Source organism: Xyrauchen texanus, chromosome 18 (genome assembly GCF_025860055.1).
Source record: "Xyrauchen texanus isolate HMW12.3.18 chromosome 18, RBS_HiC_50CHRs, whole genome shotgun sequence".
Taxonomy (NCBI): Eukaryota; Metazoa; Chordata; class Actinopteri; order Cypriniformes; family Catostomidae; genus Xyrauchen; species Xyrauchen texanus.
In genome coordinates this window covers 38343660-38370332 of record NC_068293.1, presented here as the reverse complement: position 1 = coordinate 38370332, position 26673 = coordinate 38343660, and the positions used below count along the sequence as shown (strand labels likewise).

General features: G+C 38.1%; 2 protein-coding genes across 2 annotated transcripts in view; both read left to right on the top strand.

Annotated features, from left to right (window-relative positions):
* Positions 1–484: 484 nt before the first annotated feature.
* Positions 485–3302, top strand: neurod1 (neuronal differentiation 1). The gene is made up of 2 exons (XM_052148720.1): positions 485–607; positions 1408–3302. The coding sequence occupies exon 2, from the start codon at positions 1417–1419 to the stop codon at positions 2473–2475; it is 1059 nt and encodes a 352-aa protein (XP_052004680.1). The 5' UTR covers positions 485–607; positions 1408–1416; the 3' UTR covers positions 2476–3302.
* Positions 3303–5434: 2132 nt separating this feature from the next.
* Positions 5435–26673, top strand: part of LOC127658983 (ceramide kinase-like protein) — an 82132-nt gene continuing 60893 nt past the window's right edge. Inside the window, exons 1-2 of the mRNA XM_052148577.1 lie at positions 5435–5880; positions 25905–26138. Of these exons, the coding sequence (XP_052004537.1) occupies positions 5538–5880; positions 25905–26138 (577 nt within the window). The 5' untranslated portion in view covers positions 5435–5537. The remainder of the gene's footprint in view (positions 5881–25904; positions 26139–26673) is intronic.

The window sequence follows — 26673 nt, the reverse complement described above, 5'->3', positions numbered from 1 at the left end:
AAAAATAATAATATTAAGACTGTCTTGTCCTGAATTGCATTTGCCGTAACCTAGGGCCTATTTCCATTGATAATTAGTGACAAACCCTATTCAGTGATTATGAGCTAATTTATGAACACTCATAAAGAATTGTCTGCATTAACACAAGGAAGCACGCGTATGCAACGGGATGTGGCGAGAGACCAAGACGGCCGTGATTGAGTGTGTCCCACGCTTGAAAGGGTTAATCCATCCTGCGGGTACAAACAGGTCCACGGAGTCTCTAACTGGCGACAGATGGCCACTTTCTTTCGGCCACAAAGGGACGGAATACGGAGCTCTGGCGAATACAAATGGAAAAGATCACGTGACGCTTGAGGCCGTTTGCCTGACGTAGTCGGCCATATGGCGCGTGTCGGGGGAAGGGGCGGGGCCTCGTGTCAATCACGGGCGCAGGGTGGGACTGTGGAGGCAGCCACAGATATCCAGGCGCATCTTCCAGCATCAGCAGCACCGCTATAAAACTAGAGCATCCCATCGTCGCAGCCACATTAGGCTTCAATCAGCAAGACTTTTCACACCAGGAGGGGCATGAAACTGTCATAACAAGACTTTCGACAAATCCAAGGTACGTGTTGATTCTGCCTTTAATAACAGGCTACTCACTGTAATTTACTCATGTGTTTTTCAATACATTGATTAGTGTAAAATTTGTTGTGAAACATTTATTCGACAGAATGTATGGAAGTCATTCACTTGTGATGAGAGCAATGCTCAGTTGAATGGAAGTTTGGTTTGGAAGAGCTCATAATAATATTACACCTGATATATTAAAAATAGCACATAATGAGGCATGTATGAGTCAAATAAAATGTTTTGTCGGAAAAAAGAACATAAACAGTGATTAATGTGGAAATATCTAAATGAAATGTTTTAGGCTATAACTCGATCAACTTTAAGGCATTCACCAGGGAAAACAAAAAAATGTAGTGGTCAGATCAGGTAGCCTAGAAATAGATAATAAATGAACGGGACTTTGTATACACGGTACATTCGTTTAGAGTGCAGGTTTTCAGACTGTTCGCATGGGAATATCAGGCCTCCCATATTCTCACATATGTTAATAGGCTATACAGTTTGACTATATATAGGCTATTTAGCACAGCAAAAAAAGAGCACAGTCTTTTAATTGCTACTTTCCTTATTTAAGAAATTAACAATAAGGGATCTAATTAAGAAAGACTGCAAAAAGCATTCAGTATTGATTTATAAACTCATGAGTTGTTGCATTTCGGAGGAAATACAGTGCAAACTTTAAGGATGGCATGGATTTATTATGATGACAGCAAAGGAAAACGGGGAAGCCTAATATTTAATGAAGCAACGTTTTTGCTGGTTTACTCATATGCTCTATGTATTACTTTACAGAGTTCCAACATGACAAAGTCTTACACCGAGGAAAGCATGATGCTTGAGTCTCAAACCACCGCAAACTGGACGGACAAGTGTCACAGCGGCTCCCAAGACGAGCAAGACGTGGAGAAGGAAAACGGGGAGCACGAGGCCATGCACAAAGATGAGGAGGACGACGACGACGAGATGGGGCTCAGACTCGAAGATGAGGATGACGAGGACGAAGAGGAAGAGGAGGAAGACGGCGATGACACAAAGCCGAAAAGACGCGGACCCAAGAAGAAGAAGATGACCAAAGCGCGGGTGCAGAGGTTCAAGATGAGGCGCATGAAGGCAAACGCGCGGGAGAGAAACCGCATGCACGGGCTCAACGACGCGCTCGAGAGCCTGCGCAAAGTTGTGCCGTGCTACTCCAAAACGCAGAAGCTCTCCAAGATCGAAACGCTGCGATTGGCCAAAAATTACATTTGGGCTCTTTCGGAAATCCTGAGGTCGGGCAAAAGTCCAGATTTGATGTCTTTCGTGCAGGCCTTGTGCAAGGGCTTGTCCCAGCCGACGACCAATTTGGTTGCGGGGTGTCTCCAACTGAATCCCAGAACTTTTTTGCCCGAGCAGAGCCAGGAGATGCCCCCTCATATGCAAACAGCAAGTGCTTCCTTTTCCGCTCTTCCCTACTCTTACCAAACGCCTGGTCTTCCCAGCCCTCCTTACGGTACAATGGACAGCTCTCACATCTTTCACGTAAAGCCGCACGCGTACGGGAGCGCGCTGGAGCCGTTTTTCGAAACTGCGCTCACGGACTGCACTAGTCCCTCATTCGATGGACCGCTTAGCCCACCTTTGAGCGTCAACGGGAACTTTTCCTTCAAACACGAGCCTTCCTCGGATTTCGAGAAGAACTACGCCTTTACCATGCACTATCAGGCGGCGGGCTTGGCGGGAGCGCAGGGACACGCGTCTCTTTACGCGGGCTCTACGCAACGCTGTGATATACAGATGGAAAACATTATGTCGTATGAGGGTCACTCTCATCACGAGAGGGTCATGAACGCTCAACTGAACGCGATATTTCACGATTCGTGATTCTAATGAACACTTGTCAGACTTTGTCAATACTGCTCGCCATGGTATTCTGTTATCGCCGATGCAAAAAGAGCAACAACATTATATGCTTAATCTTATGTACGTATTTATTGTTGTTACTGCCTTTAGGAGAAAAGAGAATTTATGTATTCTCGTTCACCTTATGTATTATACTCTATAGCGCTTCTACGTTGCGGTCACAGGTGGGAATAGGTGTGACCATTCATAAGAATGTGTTACTGATCCATGCTACAAAATCACAAGCAATAATTTGGAAACTATGCAATTTTTAATCTAATACTGGGCCAATTATAGAAATGAATAGAGACTGCTATATTTTTCAACCTACATTGTACTACTTATCTATCCCATACTGAATTATTTTGTTGTGATTTTGTATTGAATTGTTAATTTTTATAAAGTCAAATCCCTGCATCGTTCCATGCGACCCCCCATGTCAATGTTTTATAAAAACGGATTTATCTCTTGTTTATAAAAAACAGTGATCATAGTAATAACGAAAAGGTATAGCCAGCAGGCAAGTGCTTAAAAAATCTGTAACGTTGCCTTAGCAAATTTCTACTGTAAAATCATGCAGAGTTGCACAATTCCGATCCTCTGAATCCAAGTTATGTTCAACAATCAATGTATTATTTCAGTGATGGACAATGTTGAATTGCTTGAGTGCTGGGAAAATATGTCGGTGTAAGAAGAGTCTCGGTATTGTACATAAAAGCTTGACTATCACCATTTAAATTCACCCTGTGTAAAGCTGAATGAGGGGCCTGTCTTTCTAAAATGGAAATAAATAAATAATGGACTGAATCTACTCAAACGATTCGGTTATTTTCGACTGAATCCTAGGATACTGTTTGCAAAGAAATAACAAAACAAAATTAAATCAAGATATATTGAAGTATTATGTTTGTGTTGAGAATGTTGTGTTCATCAGCTCCTGATGGGGTTTAAGGTATTAAGAAAACAATTTGTGTTTAATACCAATATTATAGTCATCGATGTATATAATATTTGAATGGAAATGCATTACAACATAACCAGACCATAGATTAAAAAAAAAATGGTTAAATTCAATTAAAACATTTTTTAGATATTTAGGGAAACAAACACAGTTTCTCAAAGTATAGTCTCACAATTTAGCCAACAGTTTCAGTTTCAAAAGTCTGTTTAATGGCTCTGATTTCTGAAACTGTAGCCTAAATATGAGACTAATAAGAAACCTCGAGGTCATGTGGATCTTATCTGCATGTCTTCGAATAATATTAGAGGGGCATCGGACCCTGTCCTAAAGGATATCCAATGTCAGTATCACTAACCTTAAGCTACTGTATCGATTTGGTCCACTAGTGCGCAATAAGGGTGTTTTGGGTCCCTTTATAAACATTTCAGCAGCGAATGCATTGCCCGCAGCTGAAATAAACATTACATGTATTGATGTAGCCTACAGGAGCCGGATGGAACCACAATAGCTATAAATGCACCACAAAAAGTATATGCTACTAATTAAAGCTCGGAAAGGTTTATTTAAAATCAGACAGATCGTAAACATTTTAATCAAAAGCAGAACCTCTCCTCGTATTGAAAATTAAAAATTAAAAATAGTTGCATTAGGCCTACTGTTAATTAATATCAATAGTGATCGGAGATAGGTAAAAGTGGTCCATGATTGACCAAGCTACTTAAAGCAGCTAGTCCATTACCCCGGCCCTGAGGTCCATTTGATTTTTTTTTTTTTCCATTGGGTTTGATTTATACCTTTTATTATATATATGTATATATATATATATATATATATATATATATATATATATATATATATATATATATATATATATAACTATATATATATATATATATATATATATATATATGCAATCCACAAGTCTAATTCTCTAAGTCTAATTCTATTTATAAATCTATTTACGTCTAAAAAAAAGCCTTTTAAGTTAGCCTATATAACATAAATTGTCACGCAGGTAAAATATAGATTAAGATATGATGATCACAAGAAAGCAGCCTGTAAATAAAAAGGCCCACATATTTAAGAAGAGATGAATTGGACACGAAGCTGGTCGTCTCGCATTTTGCATTTTCCTTGAGGCCATAATGAATTCTTCTAAATGTCGATGAGGAAAAATGTGACTATTTACGAATACAAAATTAATAAAATCGTTCCCTTTTTATATGTATAATACTTCGGTTGCAAAATTATGTCTTTTATAAATCTTTATTTAATTTGCAAGGCGTTTTCACATTGCGACTGTTACAGTCAGTCAGATCATTCTTTAAAAATATGAAGAGGAAGAAAACATCCATTGGGATTCGGTTAAAGTGATTTTAAGTCTCTGAATCAGGAACTGTCCAAGGTGCTATCAGAGCCCCCCCAATATTCAATTCGATATTGTTAGCCTACATTGAACACACACACACACACACACACAAAGGTTCTCAAGGCACTATTTATGGTTCCTCTGATGCCTTATATTGGTAAAATCATCTGAATAATATAATTTCTTTCATTTCTCTGAGAAACGTAATTACTCTTATTTCCTGCAAGAACTTTAAAGAGTTTCAACGGTCCCTTCCGTAACTCCACATATAAGGGAAAATTGTGAGGAACATTCAATTTCATGTATTGAAGTATTAAGTACATAACTAATGCTTATTTAACACAGCTTTTAAGGATGCCTAGATCTTTGAGGGTGTGACATCTGAGGAACCTCAATGTTTAGGAATATTAAAGGTAAATAAATGCTTTTGTGAACACTATTTCAACTTTCAAACTCTATCGATAGGCTCTATCTCTATCTCCTCACAGATTTTATGTAACAATAAAGTACATCAAACAAGACTGAGTTACAGAAGAACGAGTAAGTGCAGCGCGCGCTCACGGCCAAGAAAGCCTGGCGGGAGCGCGCGCTGTAGAGCTGCATGACGACTAGGAAGTTTCTCAAGAGCCTAGCGACCGGGAGCGCGCCGAGCCGTAAGTTAATACACAAAGGCGAGTTGCCGTGAGAACAGTTTGCCCTGTAAACATTCACATAATGTTTGAGTCCCCGCGTACATCGATAAATGTTCTCAACGCATGGTCTGAAAGCCAGGAAGAGTTGCACGAGACGCAACCGGTGTCTCCTCGCGGGACGAGAAAGCGCGTCAAGACGAAAAAGAAAAGAAGAAAGCAACAGCGAGGCGAGAAACGCTCCGTCTCGGCCCCTCAGTTATGCACCGACGACGCTTTCCCCGCCAACGGAGATCCGAAAGATACGAAATATCGACCCGATGAGCCGATTGTGCGAGGAATCTTCCAAATCGGAAAGAAAAGCCACGACGTGGTTCTCACGGCAACACGGGTAACTTGGACCCCCATCCAACCCGAAAGCCCTACAGGTGAGCCGCGCTGTTTCCATGGCGATTGTACGCCGCTCGTGTTTACTTCCTGTGTCTCGAAGGCGTTGTGCTCAAACTCATATCGTGAATTTGCGAATAATTGATCGATTGTGTAGGGTTTATAACCACACGCACTCTTGGTAATAGCGCACAATCTCGTCTTTGGAAATGTGCTGACTGAGAACATAAATAAAAGCCTGTGTAAATGTGTTTTTCTGAAAGTCTATCTGCACGTTATAGTGGTTTGAAGAGTGCATTTGGTCTCTCTCTCTCTCTCTCGCTCTCTCACACACACACGCACGCTCACAACAACAAAGATTGGTTGAACCAAAGTGCTGTACATTTCAATGTGAAGTGAAAATAAGAAGAAAATAATACATATAAACACTAAAGCTAAAGAGAGTAAAATAATGAAAATAAATGAATAATTATTATAAGAGAATAAATCAGTTTTTATTTTGCATATTTATTTAGCTTTTGAGAATCCCTGATATTATCACATATATTTCAAGACAAAAGACTCAATAATCGTAAATCAATAGTTTTCAATATTTGCTGAAGGGTTGTGTAAATAACCTCATTTTTGCACCGTAAAAATACCCTTTCTGGTTAAAAAGGCCACAAAACACTGATGCTTGAAGACTGTTCAGCAAAAAAGATGAGACACCATTCCTAAAAGCATAGAAAAGCAAGCATTGAGATTTTATGAAAAGCACAAAGTGATTGAAACTAAATAAGGGATTATTTTGAATATTTGTGCAGTTATCTTGATATATCAGAAATATTTGCATATCATGACACATTTTGCCCCATCATTGCTCCTATTTCTTCTTTATATTACTATAAAGGTCACACTTTTAAAATGATTTTTAATTAAAACAATCTCCTGTTATCATTTCTATTATCGCAAATGGTGTTGCTCCATCAATATTCATTAAAAACATATTTGGGGAGGGGGGTTATTATATACTTTGGGAGCAAAAATAACAACATTTTCCTTAAGGTGGGTGGGGTGTGCTTTAGCCCCATTGCACACTACTGTTATAATAAAAAAAAACAATATAGGGATACAACAATATAGCAATCAAAATAAAGGGGAGAAAGGGGGTAATGACAGTTCTGCCAGAATCTCATGTGGAACAGCTGTGTTGGTAATGGACTCCGACTGACTGTTGTGACCACCTAAAGTAGGGCATCTGTCAGTCTTGTGGACAGTTAGCAAATGTCCAAGTAAATGATACTCAAAACTACCATCTGCATCATTACACTAAGAAGATAACCATATGACTTTTTAGGAGGATTTTATTTCATTCAAAATCAGTGAAACACTATGCTTATGTTTTCTTTGAGTTTTATTTAAGGAATCCACCATTTACCTTGGGACATTAATGTGTGAATATTGTGCCATTAAATGACAGTCAGGCAAATACTATAAATGCTCTTTGTTAGTGTCAAATGTAAAAATAAAATTCACTGCAACTTAATGCCAGTATTTAAAGGAATAGTTCACCCCAAAATGAACTTTCTGTCATCACACAGTACACCCACATGACATTCGTCAGTGGATTCAAAAGGAAATGTTAGGCAGACTGTTAGCCTCAGTCACCATTCACTTTCATTGAGTGGAAAATAGATGCAATGAAACTGAATGGTGACTGAGGCTAACAGTCTGCCTAACATTTCCTTTTGTGTTTCACAGAACAAAGAAAAACATAAGGGATTGGAACAGCATGAGGGATATGATGTCAGAATGTTTTTTTTTTTGTGTGTGTGGATGAAATATCCCTTTAAATCCCAATAATTGAAGAGGCCAGCTTTTAATTCTGATGTGGAATTTAAATATGAATATCTGAACATGATTTAGTTTTGCCGTAGTCTTTGTTCCATTCACCAGGAAAGCCCTCCAAAAAATGTTGAGCTTTTTAAAGCTTTTAGAGTGCGATTCCTGATGTGCAATTTAAAAAATTTTGAAACCCGCCCAGCAGTTTGAAGTTGAGGCATGTACTTCCTGTCTTTTGGCTGTTGTTTTTCACAGGCGCTTCAAAACTTGAGCTGTGCCGTGTGCAAGAAAGTCTTTCAGCCAGCCTAAGCTTTACAGACAGTACTTTTCATCTGTGATCCAAGCTAATGTTATTAAGGCAGAGCTCTCATTACACAGAAATCATTCATCTAATAACCCCCTATGGCCTTTACCAAATGTTCTCTCGGAAATGCCAAAAAATGACAGCGAGATCCTGATACGCTGGGTTCTCTTTTTGACGCTCATGTGATTTTTTTTCTGCCGAGGGATAACAGATCAGAATATCGCCTCTGATCCCTCAGTTCAGGCCGAGGAACATTAAGCATCACACAAACACAATATCGAATTACATGATTGCTATGTGGCATTTCAGTGCTTGTTTCTATGACAACACTGTGTGTTGGATTTCAGTGAAGATCTGATACCTCTGTTTACATGTCCTATTGCTTATTTTCTGATTATGTTTTATTTAAGATGTCACATGCTTTAGACTAGTGGTCTAGTTCAAAAACAATCCAGATCAAAATCGTTTTCAATTTCTAAACAGTTTGCTTGTGTGAGCGCATGTAAATAAAAACACCAACCTGCTCTCATGAAAAGTCATCAAGCGAAATGGTAAGAAATCGAGTTAGTTTGTATGAAAATGTACAAGTTTTAGACCAACCAATCACATATGCCCAATATTTATTTTCTTCCATGGAACAAAAATCATATTTCGATAAACTTAAACCTAACAATAAAGTGTAACACCACAGCCTAAACATAACCATGATGGTAATAGCTCTGTATTACGGAAGAAGGAAGGTTTTGAATGCTTGTTCATGAGATGTTTTCCTAATTTTACCCCTAACCCAAACCCCAAACCTAAACCTAACCATAAAGTCAAACCCATAACCATGATTTTAATTGGAAAAAATGTTTGTGTTCCACAGAATAAAGGAAATTTCAGGGTTTAGAAAGAGATGACGGAAGCTTACTTTATGTGATTTGTTGGTATAAATGTTGTATGTTTTCATTCAACCTATGTCTTACAATATTGTACGATTTCACCATCTCAAACGAACTTTTAGCCACAACCACAGAACCGCACGGGAGACAACGTTTGCCAAAAGGATCTGGGGTTAACTTTTTGAACCCTGAATTTGCTTAGCATTGGCCTTGGATTTACTTCAGATTGTCTACTGAATGCACAAACACTGTGATTTGTTCTGGGTGTGAGAGCAGTTCACGCCTCCAGTACACGCAGTTCATTTACAACACTGGTGTGTTCAGACTATGTGTGTGTGTTTCGTGTGTTGCTTTCACCTCTGGCTCTTTAGATGTACACAAACAAAGCTCTTGGGTCACAGAGTGCTAGCATGTGCTTTTATTTTTTTTAAAACATACAACAGGATACAGAACACAACTATTTAAGTGAATGAGGCATTTTGAATATTATAGGCCTAAACATCAAGTTTTATTCCTCCCATAGTCTAAAAATGCTTGAACTGAATTTGACTGCTTACATGATGGCTTACTTCAAGAGACAATGGAATAATAATGCAAATAATATATCTTAAATATTTCAATTATTTCTTAGAGTCAGGACAAGATTAAATGGAAGGCAAATTGAGACTTTTGTTGATGTTTCCGGGTTCTCAAATTTTTCTTCTAAGAAGAAAACCTCAGTTTCAGAAGAGATCACACTCAGATTTGCCTAAACATCAAAGTCAGAGATTCAAACATTTCTCATCAAATTCTTCCAAAGTTAAATGATCTGATCTACTGTATGCTATTCACAGTAATTGTATAGCTCTGTACTTTTACTATATGCCAATAACTGTCTCATTTGGGCATCTTTTTATCTCTCCCAAGCATTTTTAGAATACACAGACTTGAATTTGAATACAACATCTGGGAACCCAAATAAGTCTCCAGGGGCTGGATTCATAAAACTTTTTGCTGAAATGAAATATTTTTTAGAGGAATAGTTCACACAAAAATAAAAATTCTCTCATCATTTACTTACCATCATTCCATCCCAGATGTGTATGACTTTATTTCTTCGGCTAATCACAATTGAAGATTTTTAAAAGGAGATCTCTCTGTTTGTGAATGGGTACCAACATTTCCAAAAAGGTCCAAAGTGCATATAAAGGCAACATAAAAATAACCCATATGACTCCAGTGGTTAAATCCATGTCTTCAGAAGTGATATGTTAGGTGTGGGTGAGAAACTGATCAATGTTTAAGTCTTTATTTACTATATTTACTATAAATGATCCTCCCTGCCCTGTAAGTGGCGATATGCACGAAGAATGTGAATTGCCAAAAACAAAAGAAGAAGAATGTAAAAGTGAATATGGAAAATGATAGTAAAAAAGGACTTAAATATTTATGTGTTTTTCACCCATATTTGTCGAGCCCTATGGATTACTTTTGTGCTGCCTTTATATGCTTTTAGAACTTCAAAATGTTGGTCACCATTCACTTGCATTGTGACCTACAGTTGGGAATATTCTTCTAAAAATCTTCGTTCAAATACATCTGAGATTGCATGAGGGTGAGTAAATGATGAGAGAATTTTCCTTTTTATGTACTATACTATTTTCATCTTATTTTCAATTGCAAAAATTCAACTTGTTTTCAAAAAGATTTACAGATACACCATCTGTCTACTATTGGTCAAACAAACACATACTCACACCTTTGGTTGACCCAGTGTTGCTGTGTTGGGCTGGATTGTTGCTCAAAACAAACAGAGCAATATTAAATGTGCCAAAGTGCCATAGTGTTTACACTTTCGGGAAAATCAACCTATGAATGGTTTACTTCTTGTTTTTTCTGCATGTTAAGCTGGGATAAGAGAAAGTATTTTAACATAAAAATTACATGCATCGGCTTAAAAAAAGGGATAAGAATAAGATAATAACATTTTCTTCTGGCAAAAAGGAAGTTGTCATTGCAAAAGGGAAAAAACAACAGGGCTGGATTAATCCGCTATTTTTAAATCCATAATCAGACAGGCCTGATGTTGGGATTTTCTTTTCATGATAAGAAAATCAAATTACTTTGTAGTAATTCACTGTTGTAATGTTCACTCTTCTTTTATATGCATTTTAATGTTATGATTTTGTTTATAGATTTATAACTTCAGCTGTTTATTTGGAGACAAACATGTAATGGAAGCAAACGATGGATGGTTTACTTTTGGGTTTACCCAATGCAACCTGTGGTTCAATTAGATCTTTGAAAATGACCTGTTTTTCCCAGAACTCTGAGGACTCTGGTTGATCATTGCGGTCAGCAGTGTAGCTCTCTGAAACTGGACTGACTGGCTCAGCTTCAGATTTCTAAAGCTAATTGCACCACAGAGGTTATCTGATCCCATTTCACAGTATCGAGGGACAGAAGGGGGACATTTTTTTAGTCCAGACATCCTCATCCTCTGCATGGAAAAATGTTGTGCAGAGAGAAGATAATTCAACAGTGCTACATCACTCAACGTCAGTGTCACCACAACACTAAGCGATAAATAACTGTCTAATCTTGTTTCATAATGTCAATCAATAAAATACATGTTTTGTAATGTCTCATATGATGAAAAGCAATATTAATTTAGCAATTTAGCTACATTAATTAAGTAATGTTACTTATTTAAGCTAGGCAGTCTTATAGATCACAATTTGTATTTCCTCAAATTATTTTGGCTGGGAGCATAATGAAAAGTGGGTGATAATAATTGTTTATTTCTAGAGCCTGTTTAAAAATAATAAGCAGATCATCATTAGCATCAATAATGAGCCATTATGCTGAGACATGCTCGGCTCATCCACAAACACCTGAGACTCTTGAGTCAGAGCCTCTGGTTGCAGTCCCCCCGAGAGAGCCAATGGCTCTTCCAAAAATTGTACGAATGCATATGAATGATGAGCTGTTTTTCATTGCATGAAATGCATCTCGTCAGAATCATGCATTAATCTGTAATGTTTTGACAGGAAAAAGTTGAGCACGAAATTTACTACAATAGTAAGTGATCAACTAGAACAGTGGTCCCCAAACTTGTAACAGTAGCGCACCCCTCCAAACATTCAACATCCTTTTCCGTACCCCCTCTTTAACACATAGATCACACTCACACAAGGTATATTTAAAAGAATTATCTTTATAAATTAACTTCATTATATCAAACATGTTTTAATTGTACATGTTTTGTACATGTTATATTGATCATATACATATTGAATAAATGACTTACCGGTTAATGAGATGGGTGTGCTAGATATTACATAACCGCATAACTTGCAATCTGCCCCCTTTGCAGTCTCACCCCCATATGTCCCATTTGACAGTCACCAAGGTTGAGCTCATTTGCTGAAAAATTTTTAATAAATCATGCAACAATGAAAAAACAGGGCTCAATGGTGCAAGCAAACACGAATGTGGAAAATTATTTGGCCGCAGCAGTGCAAGTGACATCTGATATTCATTATCTTAAACCATCATAATCAAAATCATTATCCCCATGCTTCTTACCTTATAAACTAATTATAAAGTTTCAAACTGTGATAAAAAAAAAAAAAACATAAACATCTAAAATTGTGGACTACTGACAAGTATGAGTCTGGTAAACATTGAAGCAAGGGAGTAGCCAGGAAATTACTTTTAGGTGGGCCTCAATAAATATGGATGAAACATTATATATGTCTTATAATTACATTATATTACATATGGATAAGATTTTGCTTAATTGTATTTTTTTTTTACAAAATTTTCCTTAACAACAGAGAAGTGGCACATTCAGACAGTTTTTTCACACTTTCAACAATAAGAATTTATAATCTTCCCACTCCAGCCCACCACTGGCTATGCCACTGCATTGAAGTATCCATTAACTAGCTATCATACCTAGCAGTGTGCTGGCTAAAAAAGATGATATCACGTATATTGCGCACTCACGAACGACGCACTACATTTTATACCTGGAAAAGATAGGGTTATTTCATTGCATTATATTTATCTGGTCTTTTTGACAGGACCATTTTGGTGTTATGACAGTTAGGGTTGCAAAAAATATTTTTTTTTGCCAGTGAGAATTACATGAACTTGGTTTGAAAGTTATCTTAGATTGGGATAAAAATAAAAGCTAGTTTTTAGACTATGGGTAGAATAAATGGGTGGAATAAAACTTGATGTTTAGGCCTATAATGTGCAAAATGCCTTTAAGTTGTTGTCTTGTGTATTCTGTTAAAAAATAAATGAAAGCACAGATTTGCACTCTGTGACCCAAGGGCTTTGTTTGTGTACATCTAAAGAGATAGAGGTGAAAGCAACACACAAAACACACACACACAGTCTGAAGCCACCAGAGTGATCTAAATCTCAGAATTTTGTTTGCATACCCTAACGTCACCCCCACGTACCCCCAGGGGTACGCAAACCCCAGTTTGGGAAACACTGAACAAGAAAATAACCTCCAATAGATATTTAGATTTCTAGACAGACAGACAGATAGAGAGAGACAGACAGACAGACAGACAGACAGACAGACAGAGAGAGACAGACAGACAGACAGACAGACAGATAGATAGATAGACAGACAGACAGACAGACAGACAGACAGACAGACAGACAGACAGACAGATAGATAGATAGATAGATAGATAGATAGATAGATAGATAGATAGATAGATAGATAGATAGATAGATAGATACACAAGTAAACAAAATAGAGTACAAAAGTAAACAAAAATTGCCTTAAAATTAAACATTGAAATGTTTTCAAATTACCATGAAACTCTCAACATTGGCTGAATAGGAAAATTTACAATTTTGTAAATGCATTAACAACAGCAGAAGTGTGATTTGCCAGCCTAACAAGTGAAAAAAACACTAGGCTGAATATTGTATTAACGTTAGCCATATATTACCAAGTGGCAGATGAATTTGTGCTGAACTACCATAGAGTCTGATTTGACAATCTTAGATGTCAACAACAAAATATATGGGAATTATTTTTTACCTCTCCTTTAAAAGCTGATAAGTCTATTTATTTTGCTGGCATATCTCTGTGCGATTATAAGGTTAGTAGCATATTTAATTTTTGCATTTAGCATTGTTTTTGAAACCTTTTCGCTGTCTGTATGTCTATATCAAAACAGACCTGCAAACCACCAGAGAATCATTGATCTACTAAGTGCCAGACTTGAACATAACCAAAAACAAACAATATGCAGTAATATACACATATTCTTATGGCTAACGTCTCTATGCTTGACTTTTATAGATTCTTTAAATGCTATTTGTCAAGCAGATTGTTGCTTGAACGCCAATCAGCTGGCTTGTGTACCGAACACAGTCAAAGTTCAAATGTGTGACCCTGCTCTATTGCAAGGGGGATATACAGTGTCGCAGTCTAATTGCACACAGTGAACAAACAGACGCTCTCTCCTTTGTTTGCATCCTGGGGGCATGAAAACGGCAATATAAAAATGTAAATATTGGGTTTTGGTGTGTGGGTCTGGGCACAGGCTTTCACAGGCACAGGTGGAAAATATGCTCTCGGACGCCATGCTGGGATCCACATGGCCCCACACAACATGGGGGCAAAGAGTGGCTTGCTGGCCTGGCACGGGCTTTCCGCTGTTGGACCCCTTTCAAACCAGGGTATTAGTTTCATCTGTGAGAGCACTGCATGCATCAACAACAATGAGTAGGGAGAAGATGAGACAAAGAGACACTCTGCCAGACAGAACACAGGGTGCAGGTGAACGGTCCAGATTTTATGACGTCTAGTGAATTTTTCTATATGGAGAAGTATATATTTAACAGCTAGATTTTAAATTTTTTACATAAATGAGTAGTGCTTGACAGCACAAAACCCGTCGCCAAGACGCAAAGGTGTTGTGGATGGTTTACGGGTGTTGCCATGTGGTTGCTAATGTGTTCTGAGTGGGCTTTAACATGTTGCTATACAGTTACTAGGTTGTTCTAGGTGGTTGCTAACAGGCCAGAGTCAAAAGAGCCTATCCCCAAAATTCTGGTCCCTAGATATGGCTTGTATACCTCCTTCAGTGTATGTCTATGGGATGTATATACATAAGTATGATCACTTAGAAAAGTAAACACCTCAACAAGCTGCTCACTTTGAAGTGTCTGTAGCACAGTGTACTTCAAATCCTTAGTACACTGCAAAAATTATTTTGTTAGGTTACCTAAATATATGTTTCAGGTTTAAAAATATTATTTAATAATTATGACAACCTCAACTATACATTAGGTTACAAAAAAGGTCATTTTTACAGGTCAGTGCCTCATTTCCAAAAAGTACTGTAAGCTCACGTAGATCGTAGAATTACACTTATTATTCATCTTAGTTTTGCCCCTTTCCCAAAAGCATCAAAAATTAAGTAGTACTTGAAAATACTCCTAGGGAAAGAACTCTGGTCAGGGCCGTTTCTGACATTTTTGGCGCCCTAGGCAAGATCCCAATTGGCGCCCCACTCCATAAATATATATATGGCGTGGCTGCGGCCTCCTCATTAATAAAGTTATTTGTGTGGACTAGTTGGTAACAACAAAGTGGTGGCATAATTGATGAAGACAACTGTATAAATTAATATTAGAAAGAGAAGAAAAAGTAATTAAATTGCTGCCGTGCATGAAAATCCTCCGTATATTTTTGGTCATCTACATTAAATGTATTCATTTGGCAGACGCATGTATCCTCGTCTTCTCTTGCTCTCTGACACCCAAAGGCTCTCTCGCCAGCACTACAAGTTTTGTAGCACCGCACATGCAGCATTACTATCCCCGTTAACACTTTTATGAGTAAAGAGCAGACCTCCGCTTTATTGGTGAATGTCTATAAAGCGCATCTTCCAAAAGTCTCCAATTTTGCGCTCCGCTATAACACGGAATAATATTCAATGAATGATTGTAATTACAATGACGAGCAACACTTTATGGTCACATTTCAGCACTGTTACATGGACAGCGACTCTCTTAAGTAGCACTTAAAGCGCGTGCATTTTTGGGAAACGCAAGTAAAAAAAAAAAAAGTAAAATCGCTCTTAACCGCTAGAATCGATCGTTATTGGTTATAAATAGATCTTTAAGGTTTTTACTTTTTACGAGAAGTATTAATAGTGCTGTTTGCCTTAACAAGACCACTAATAATTTTAAACTCTATGCATTTTCATCAGACATCCTGCATATTGCAATTTCAGAAGTGTAGCTGCACAGATTTCTCTATGTAGAATTGATTCTTTTTGTCCATACATTAGTTGCACGATGACATGACGTCGGCCTCCCTGCGTCGCGCCTTTGTTGGAGCAGTGCTGAGAGGAAGCTTGTATCCATCTGGAAGCAATAAAGTTTTCTAGAAGAGGGCACCGTTTTATTTAATCTCCCAGTGTCTCACTGTGCCTCAAATGAAGGGCTGTTCCCATCTTGTCATGTGAAATCAGCCTCATGTGCGGCAGAATATGTCACTTGCCACGCTGGGAGCCACAAGCACATCGCTTCCTTCTTTGTTTTATTCTCTCTCTCTCTCTCTCTCTCTCTCTCTCTCTATAAAGAAAATAAATATGGTAGAGGTTATCCAAATCAAAGGAAAAACAGGGCATTGGCTTACCCATGATTAAATGTATTTATTTATTTTTATTTAACCTTTGTTTAACCAGGAAGTCCCTTGAGACTAAAGTCTCTTTTTCGAGGGAGACCTGGCCAAGACGGCACACCAGTTACAATTTAAGTACAAAATACAACATGGTCAACAAACAAACAAGCATCACACATAGAAAAGAACAGGTCACATATGGCAGTTACATTTTTGAGTTATATGGCATTTTAACATGGTCTTAAAATCATTTAATGGGACTAGATCAGTTAGATGTAGCAAATTTTGCAAGTTATTCCAAGACCATGGCGCAAAGTAAGAGAAGGCTTTTTTCCCCAGCTCAGTAAAAACCCTTGGAACCTGGTAAGAAAGCCACCTCGTGGATCGGAGATGAAAACTGCTGGAATTTTTCATCAGGAGATTACATAGATATGCCAGCAATTTACCCAACATGGCCTTGTATAGGAAAATATGCAAATGAAGTTGTCTACGTAGACTTAATGACGACCAGCCTACCAGTTCATACAGCGTACAATGATGAGTACGGAAACCAGAGTTAGTTAAAAAACGTAGAGCACTATGATACACAGAATCTAAAGCGTGGAGAGTATTAGAGGCAGTATGCATGTAGACAACATCACCATAGTCCAAAACACTCAAAAAAGTAGCCTGCACGAGTTTTTTTCTAGCTAACAGATTAAAACAAGCCTTATTCCTAAAGTAAAACCCCAGCCTTAGTTTCAGCTTTTTTACAAGCTTTTCAACATGAACTTTAAAAGAAAGTTTGTTGTCCAGCAAAAAACCTAAATACTTATATGATGAGACATTTTCGATTAAGTCCCCAGTTAGTGTATTAATATTTATATTATCTTGGGATTGGGAACGAGCCCTTGAAAACGTCATAGATTTGGTTTTCTTAGTATTTAGCACTAACTTGAGGCCATGTAATGAAGTTTGTAGCTGTTGGAAGGCTAACTGAATTTAATTTATAGCTTGGTTCAGTGAAGGGGCAACTGAATATATCACAGTATCATCTGCATAAAGGTGTAGTTTAGCAGTTTGCACATCCTTTCCAATATTATTTATGAATATAGAAAATAAAATAGGAGCTAAAATCGAGCCTTGAGGAACACCCTTAGAAATCTCTAAAAAGTCTGATTTAAGACCATCTATAGAAACACATTGTGTTCGTTCTGTAAGATAGTTTTTGAACCAATTGATAGCTGTGTTTCCCAATCCAATGTTACTTAGTCTATTTAGCAATAGCTCATGGTCAACAGAGTCAAAAGCTTTGGACAGATCCACAAATAAGGCAGCGCAGTGTTGTTTTTTATCCAAGGCATTTATAATGTCATTTAATAGCAACAAAGTTGCTGTAACAGTGCTGTGTCCAGCTCTAAAGCCTGACTGTACATCAGTTAAAATGTTGTGCTCTGCCAAGTATTCTTTTAATTGACAGTTTACTTGAGATTCCAAAATTTTTGCAAGAATGGAGAGTTTGGAAATTGGCCTATAATTGTGAAGATCTGAGGGATCGCCACCCTTTAGCAAAGGAAGCACATAGGCTGCTTTCCATAATTTGGGAATTGAACTTGTCTGCAAACTACAATTAAAAAGGTATGCTATAGGCTTAGCTATAATTTCAGCTGCAACCTTCAGCAAGAAAGGTTCTAGATTGTCTGGTCCTGCTGATTTTTTTTGGTCAATAGCTTTAAGAGCAATACAGACATCTTCTTTTAAAATGGGTCTAAAAACAAAAGTTTCCAATGGTGCTTCAGTGCTAGAGTCAGAGCAATGATGACTTGATTTAGATTCATTGAAAATACAGCCAGCTGATACAAAGTGATTGTTAAACTGTCCAATTATATCAATTTTGTTTTTAATTTCAACTGAATTTACAAAAATGTGTTTCGGGAGACCTGAAGAAGAATTTGAACCAGACAAAGATTTAATTTGCTTCCAGAATTTAGAGGGGTTGTTAAGATTTTCAGACACATTTTTTAGATAGTAATCTGATTTTGCTTTTCTGGTCATGCTTGTGCATTTATTTCTTAAAATTCTGAAGGCAGTCCAGTCAGCAGTAGAATTTGTGGCTTGAGCTTTGCCCCATGCAACATTTCTTTCTCTGATCATAAAACTTAACTCTTCAGTAAACCATGGGTTATTCCTCCCGCTAATCCTATATTTCTTTAAAGGAGCATGCTTATTACAAATAGCTGAAAAGGCATTGTGAAAATATTCCCAGGCATGTTCCACATCAGGTATCAAACAGACAGTCTCTAAGTTACAGTTTGACAAATAAATATCATATTTAATACATGCTTTGATCATTCACAGCATTTTATGCATTTACTTAAATCACTCAAAGTATTTTTGCTTATTTTAACCAGACTTTAAGGACACGTATAACAGATTAAAACAGTATAATTATCATTACACATGCTCACTTCATTTGAAAACACTCTGGGCTATAAATCATTAAATAGGATATAATTTTGTATGCATGCATACAAAACATGGTCAAATTCCACACATGCAATGCAATTGATGCAATACATCCTTCAAAAATAACTATCAAAAACATTCAGTTTGCCAATATGACTCTTGTGAATACATATTTAATGTAATTTATTAGCATTTTGAGTGAAATGTTATATTTACCCAAAGGATTTTCAAATGATGAACAAAACTGGGAGCTCTCTTGCACAATGTATGTTCTCACATCTCAAACAGGACAGAGTGCTGAAAAGCAAGTGTCACAAAACTTAAAGGGGCCACGTCCAATTTATGACGAGTCAAATTAAAATAAATTTCTCCAATTGGCTACACTTATATATACAGTATTTACTGTATGTATGTACTGTATACAGTGTGTGTCTATATATATACATTTACAGAATATACTGTATACACTCAAACTATTTATACCATTTGACCTTCTGTCTTTCTTGAAACACAAAAGGAGATGTTAGGCAGAATGTTAGCTTCAGTCACCATTCACTTTTATTGCATACTTTTTCAATCCAATGAACGTAAATAGTGACTGGGATTGAGTACTTAATGACAGAATTTTCATTTTGGGGTTAACTATCCACAAAAAAGTGTGTGTGTCTTTCATGCTGTCATGTTAAAGCCCTACTGTTTGTTTTAAAACACTTATTACATTGATTTCATAGTACATATGAGAACTAAACATTCTCTATGTGAAACGCTACTCGCAACCCATTTAACTTCTGTAATGAATGATACCTCAAATCACAAGGCTTGTTGAGTAAAGGTGCACCATTTCATTTCCAAGCAATCAGATGGTTTTTGCCTGGTACACAATAAATCAGGTGAAAAAAAAAATCACATAGGCTTACATTAAACCGAGCCTTATTTAGGGGCTTGAAGATCATAGAGATTTGGTGGTGAGCTCTTTGACTAGCCAGTATGTAGCTAGTTTTATAAATGTCAAAAAACATTTTTATTTTAAATAACATGCAGTGAGGAATTGTGCAAAATAAGAAAAAGAAAGTGCATTAATAAAGTAAACAGGGTCCATTTACTGAATTTAATTTCATTCAGCCTGAGTTCATAGTTATACAGAAAACATGAATTGACAGCACGGGTATGTGACCAGAGCATGTGCACGTGTGTCACTGATGGCTGTGAGTGGTGTCTGCATACAGAGACGCATGTAATTGTCAATGAGAGAGATGAGATCTCCAGAGACTGCGGATCTATAGACAGGCTTCAGCAGGGCTCCATGTTATATGACCTCGTGTGTTACCAGACGTGTCATATTGATTTGGCCCCTTGCAGCCCCTTTAGACCAATGACCCTGAACATATGGTCCATCTTATTTGTGAACTTGCATGCCCTGCAGCATAGGCACCACCAGCAAAAACCTTCTTTAAACCCCAGCTTTGAGTGTTTGTATGGATTGCTCTTAAATCTCTTTCAGATCATACAAAAGAGGTGTGACAGCATTTAGAACAAGAAATCTACATATTCCATCCATCTTTAAGGTGTGTTGTGCAGTCACTCAGCTTACAATATATTTGCTTATGCCACAGTGCTTTCATGTGGTTTTTTGGGCTTCAAAATCTAAGGTACCATTCGTTCCGATTATAAATCTGGGAAGAGCCAGGATATTTTAATATAACTCAGATTGTGTTTGGCTGAAAGAAGAAAGTCATATACACCAAGGATGGCTTGAGGGTTAAATTATGTGATAATTTTCCTTTTTGGGTGAACCAAACCTTTAAGGGAAGTACTGGACAGAAGATAAAAGCCTTTGAATCCTCTGGTTCTGAAGAAGACTGAAATGCAGCCAGGTCAATGGACTGAATTATGAACTGAGGAAGGAGAACCTTTGGAAGAAAAGATGGATTGGGCTGAAGAATCACCCCAGAATCTTCTGGCAACCAACACAATCACAGTTCACTAACAGTGCATGGAGCTCACTGACTTTTTTAGAAGAAGCAATAGCCAGTAAAAAAATCAGTCTTCAAATACACCCACTTAAGGTCAACTTTCTGTAAGGGCTCAAATGAGGAGGAGCACAAGAAAGCAAGTACAAGTGGTAAATTGGGATTCCGAGCTGGCCTCAAACATCTTGCACCTTTAAAAAAATGCATAAAAGACCATGAGAGCCCAGAGAAGAACCATCAAGTCAAAGTGTTGTCTGACTGATTGTCTGGGGGCACAAAGCAGCCAGTCATTCAAATAAGGCAAAATTCAGATTCCTCTTGACCATAGGGGAGACAGTGCTGCACTCATGCATCTTGTGAAGACACAAGGAGTGAGGGACAGCCTGAATGGTAGGACCTTGAACTAGTAGGTCTGATTTTGAAAACTGAAACGCAAAAACTTTCTGTGATGAACAGCAACAGAAATGTGAAAGTATATGTCCTTGAGGTCGACCCTCAAACCAATCTTCCCTAAAAAAAACATCCTGGGGGGATCTTTCAATTCCACGTGCTCATGAAAATGAGAGTTGGAAGCATTTGTAGAGAGAACATCCATGTCTGAATGATGTGAAAGATAACGGGAGACAAGAAATTCCTCCTCAATTCCTGGATTTGGAACATCCTCTTCTTCCCGTGTCACTGTTGCAGGTATCACAGGTTGAAGTGACTGGAGAAGACACTTTAGATCTGCCATCTCTAAAGGGAGTACAGCCACCATCTTAGCGAGTGAAGGGTCCTTGATACTTTTAATGCTTCTTTTAGCATTAGCCATGCCTGCTGCCGCCGAAGCACAGTGTTTCTGGGTCTGCGGCGGGGCTAACTCCGGCTGCACGAGATTAATTGTCGAATTACGATCCAATTCAGTGAGAAAGAGCTGTCTCTCTGACATTGGAAACGTGGGTCAGTGAGAGCATATCTCAAATGATGAAATCCCAAACAAGGCAGGCAAACATTGTGTCCTTCATCGGGGCGAAGCACATTTGGACACAGTTTAAAGATCTGCGGGAAGCTGGTAGCAATAGCATTATGAGCCATGTTAGATCGCAATTAACACCTTCAGATAGAACTGTAAGGCTACAGGTAGCGATAATGGACTGGGAATGTCGTGATGATAACAACACACTATCCAATATTCAATTGTAACTAGCCATCAGATTGCACCGTATGTCCCTGAGTTTCAAAGTTTGGCAAAAAACAGAACAAAAAAACCCTTACGGTGAGATTATAAAGTTAGCGGGAAACTAGCCACCGGATAGAACCGAGAGGCACCAAGTGTTACTGACGAGCAGAAAGATGTAAAAAAACTCACCAAATAAACTAATCAGAAATTAAATCCAAATCAAATGTTGGAAGCACGCTGTCACAGCTATGCGCAGATAATGAGTTTGCTGCTCTTGTAAGCCGCACTTGACAGCACAAATAGCCTCCGGAAAAACCTCTAAAATCTCTAACAGGTGAGAAAGCGAAAGAGGTGGAATGCTGAGCTATCACAATGTATAACCCTCCGAGCTCAGCCCACGTCATTACATGACTTTGTTGGTATATTCTCTTGACCTATCTGGCTGGCGTGGCGATAATCCAATATTGTTTAACACTACCTCTGGCGGTCAGGAGGAATGAAACAGAACTACCTTTTGGAACAGCCTATGCGTCGGGATCGCGCTTGTTATGTGTGTGGGAAGTCAGGAGAAGGCAGACGGGAGGTGCGGATCCAAATGCAGCTTTATTTACAAACAAATAATAATAATAATAATAAACACAGGAACAAATGAAAAGGTCCACGATGGGAAAAGAAACAAAACACGGAAGAACATAGAAGGGCGACACAGGTTGGGAAAACATCCAAAAGGGCAAGGAAACCTCGAACGAATACGAAGACGTCAAGAACAAGAACAGCGAACATGAAACAAAAACGAACGACAAAGGAAAGGGAAAACAACAGGGTTTAAATAGACAGACATGGTAATAACAAAATCACGAACAGGTGCGGACAATAACGCTGTGACAGCGGTGATGAGGGCCGGGAAGCATGGGAAATGTAGTTTCTACACAGACAGTGAAACACGGGGCGGACAACAAGGAAAACGTGACATGGAACGTGATAAGTGACATGTGAAACAGAAAACACAGGGCAGACAACAAGGGATCGTAACAGCACTTATGATTTTTAAAATGCTGCCTCTGGAGGACGCTCTCTAGGATTTGGAACAGACCCACAGTATTCAAAAAATGACTGAGCGCACCTTAAATATTCTGTTTCACTGGATATTCTGAATAAAGTGTTTACATGACCCAGTAGTCCAATTAATACATTATAGGCCAGCTATCTTATTAAAACATCTTGTCACACAAACAATCTGGAGCAATCATTCGAGCAAATAACTTCAATAGTTTGTTCTCTTTCTTTCTTTCTTTCTTGTCCATTTAAATGAAACTGATGAAATTACAAGTATAAACACTAGATGGATGCAGAGAGCAACTTTAAGCATTTTGATTGATTTGTTTGAGGTTATTTTTTTTCAGTGTTTGCATACCTCAAATGAGTAGAAAAACAAGTAATAACCTAATTTACTCCTGGTTCTAACAAGATGAATGTGTGTGTGTTCTGCATTAAAAAAAAAAAAAAAGAAATCTGTTTTACAGTCTGACAGTTCAGTTTTGTGTGTGTGTTTTGCACTCTTAATGTTTAGTAGTCTCACCCCTTCATGTCTGTGTGTGCTTTTTCTACATTGTGGCTGTTTTGTTAGATTTTATATAATAAATAATAAAAAAAATAGATAATTTTTTATGTTTTTCATTCATTTCCTATGGCGGTCACTTTTGACCAGGAAAGTGTAACTTTTTTTTTCTACCACTTAGACTGATTGAAACTTCAATTTCTTTGTGTGTGTTCACATACCAAATGCACTAAAAGTCACCAAGTCTCATACTGGTCAGATAAAGGAAGCCAGTTTTATTGAAGAAACAAAATAGATTTTGGTAAAAAAATGACCAAACAGTGCATGAGGGTTAATGTAGTTGTTAAAACTGCATCATTAGTTCCTAAAAAATAGATTACCAACTGTGTGCTGTAAAGTGGCTAAAATACAATAGAGATACAAAAAAGGTTTGTGTAAGCAAGAAAACATGGGACCCCAAAAATAACAAGAGCACAGTATTAGCAAAAATAAAAATGTTCCAATTGTGTGGCCTGTTTTATGAGCAGATAAGCAGGAAATGATAGTCAGGCTTGCACTTTGCAAAGTGTATTATCTCAATCTACATCTCATTGCTTCTACATAGTGTGCTAGTCAATTAAACTCGATTTTACAGCAACCTAATTGGGGGGACTAATTAGGTCTTATTGCCAAAACTTTAAAACATCAGACCCTAGACCAACCTGACCAGCGCCGTGAACATGCTGACAGACAGGGCCTGAAAAGGGCAGTTTACAGCAGTGTTTGGATTCTCTCTATTAAAAGGAGGTAGCTGAAAGAGTGGACATGTGCAAAACTGCAACACAATTAGCATCAAGCAGATAAGTCCTTCTCTAATCCTGTTTACGGTTGGCATCAGGCAGATGTGACAAGATTGATTTGGACAGGGCGCTGGCTTACTGTAACGTAGCCCCCCTTTTTGGTCCAACCCCCATCCCCTCAGACACAGCTTCCTGTACACAACCGTTAACATGGGCCACTTTGTCATTTGTCGCGGCTCACGGAAAGCTCTGCTGGGAGAGATTATCTCCTATTCCAACTAATTCAATTGACTTGAGGGGTTTTGTGGAGTGACCACAATGAAACGAAGCACCAGAGTTAAATAAATAGAGTGGTAGAGGTATAGAGAGGTTTGAGCAGGAGCCCGAGCTGGAACAGATGGCTACGGGTGTCCTGCGCAGTAATGTGAGAGGGTAGTTAATGTTCTGAAATTCGGAGGTGCGGCTTGGGGTGCTCCTAATGAAGAAAGGCTTTTACACGAAAAGAGAGAGTTCCATTCAGAGAGGCAGCTACAGAACTAAGTCCACCTTGAAGCTCATAGACAGATTTCCAGGGCTGTTTTGGAGTTTGCCTGTGGGTAATCATTTACAGAAGGGGGCAGGAGAGAATGGGACGCTTGAAGCCGAAAGTACTGCCAGAGTATTAAGTACAATGCTGTTCAAATTCGGAATTAAAACCAATTAAAACTTTTTTGTTTCTGTAATCAACATGGCAATAACCACTAGAAAAATGTAGGGGGACACATAGAGATGTAGCGTCAGTGAATTTTATGGCTTAGATTATGCAACCATAACAGTTTCCTAAATTTTACATTGCCTCACCAATCCCGTTTTTCACAACTAAGCTTCAAAAACATTGTTTCTGTTTTTCTGCAACTGTTTGACATCTAAAAGATTTAGAACACACGACCACCCACATTTACATATCAACAAAGCCTATTTGAAGTTTAAATTCAGTGGATTGTTTTGTGAACTGGTCACAAAGATATACAGGCCTTTCAAAGAGGCTGTTATTGAAAAATCGGGTGGTTAAAAACTAAATTGGACCCAACAGCAAACCAGCAGCTCGCGTTTAAATGCAGCAAAGCGCTGTATATTTGTGGCAGGGCGGAAGGCGGGGCCGGGTCGTGATCCTATGCACCCAGTCCCATATTAGGCTAATCAAGCCTCTGAGGTTTAAAGGCCGACTGCGGAGTATCGTGCGGGAGAGAGAGATCGCGCCCCGGCCCCGCCCTGCCACAATATTATTTAACATGCAAAAATGGTATTTACATAGAAGACTTAAAGGCACAGCAGCAAAAAATAAATAAATAAATAAAATGTCCAGTTGAATTCTAAAGGTCAGAGAGGGGGATTGGCTAATATAAACCCTTTACTAACTTTGCAAATGAACAAAGTTGGAAATAATCTTTTTTATGATGTATTAAGAGATGTTTTATATGATACTTCTAAATGTTTTCTGTGTGTTTGCTTTAGCTGATCATGATGTGATGAAGCAAGAAGAATACGTGGAGCTCAAGGACGTGTTTGCTGTGAAGGTAAAACGGCGACGCTCTGCGGGGCAGCAGAAGGGCGGCACTCTGCTGGGCATCACACTTTTCCAGTGCAAGAGGAAAGGACTCAAACTCAAGGACCATGCCATCCACCTCAACAACCTGAGCGTGGACCACTGTGAGATCTGGTTCAAAACCCTCAAAGAGATCCTCAACGGTACGTTCAGAAGCAGAGTAATTGCAAATCTACTGGGCAATGAAAAACAATGTCCAATCAAGCATAAAACATTAAGCTTTAATTACTTATTTTCTAGAGAGTTTCAGTGAATTTTATTGCTCACATTGTGCAAACAATAACTTGGTCAACATTTGCATCATTTTATATTTTATTGTGTTTGCTTCATTTATTGAATTAACATATAAGGGTTAAATAAAGGGCTTGCCCAGCCTGGTAATGAATCAGAGACAGTGGTTCTGTTACAAAACTTAGTTAGCCACCTTCATACCGTAGGCAGAATTTTAAGACATCATAGGTGTGGTAGATGTTCATAGAATGTTATAAATAGCAGCCAGAATAATTAAGATACCCTCTTTTCGGCCAAAATCTCAGTAAACAAGCTCATTAAACAAATTTGCAGCTTTCAAATACTATCAAAATAGTTCAATCTAATTAAAAATTGACAATTTGGCCCAAAATTTGTGTGTGCTATGCATTTTTATGCTTGTTCAGAGCATTGTGTTGTTAGCTTAGC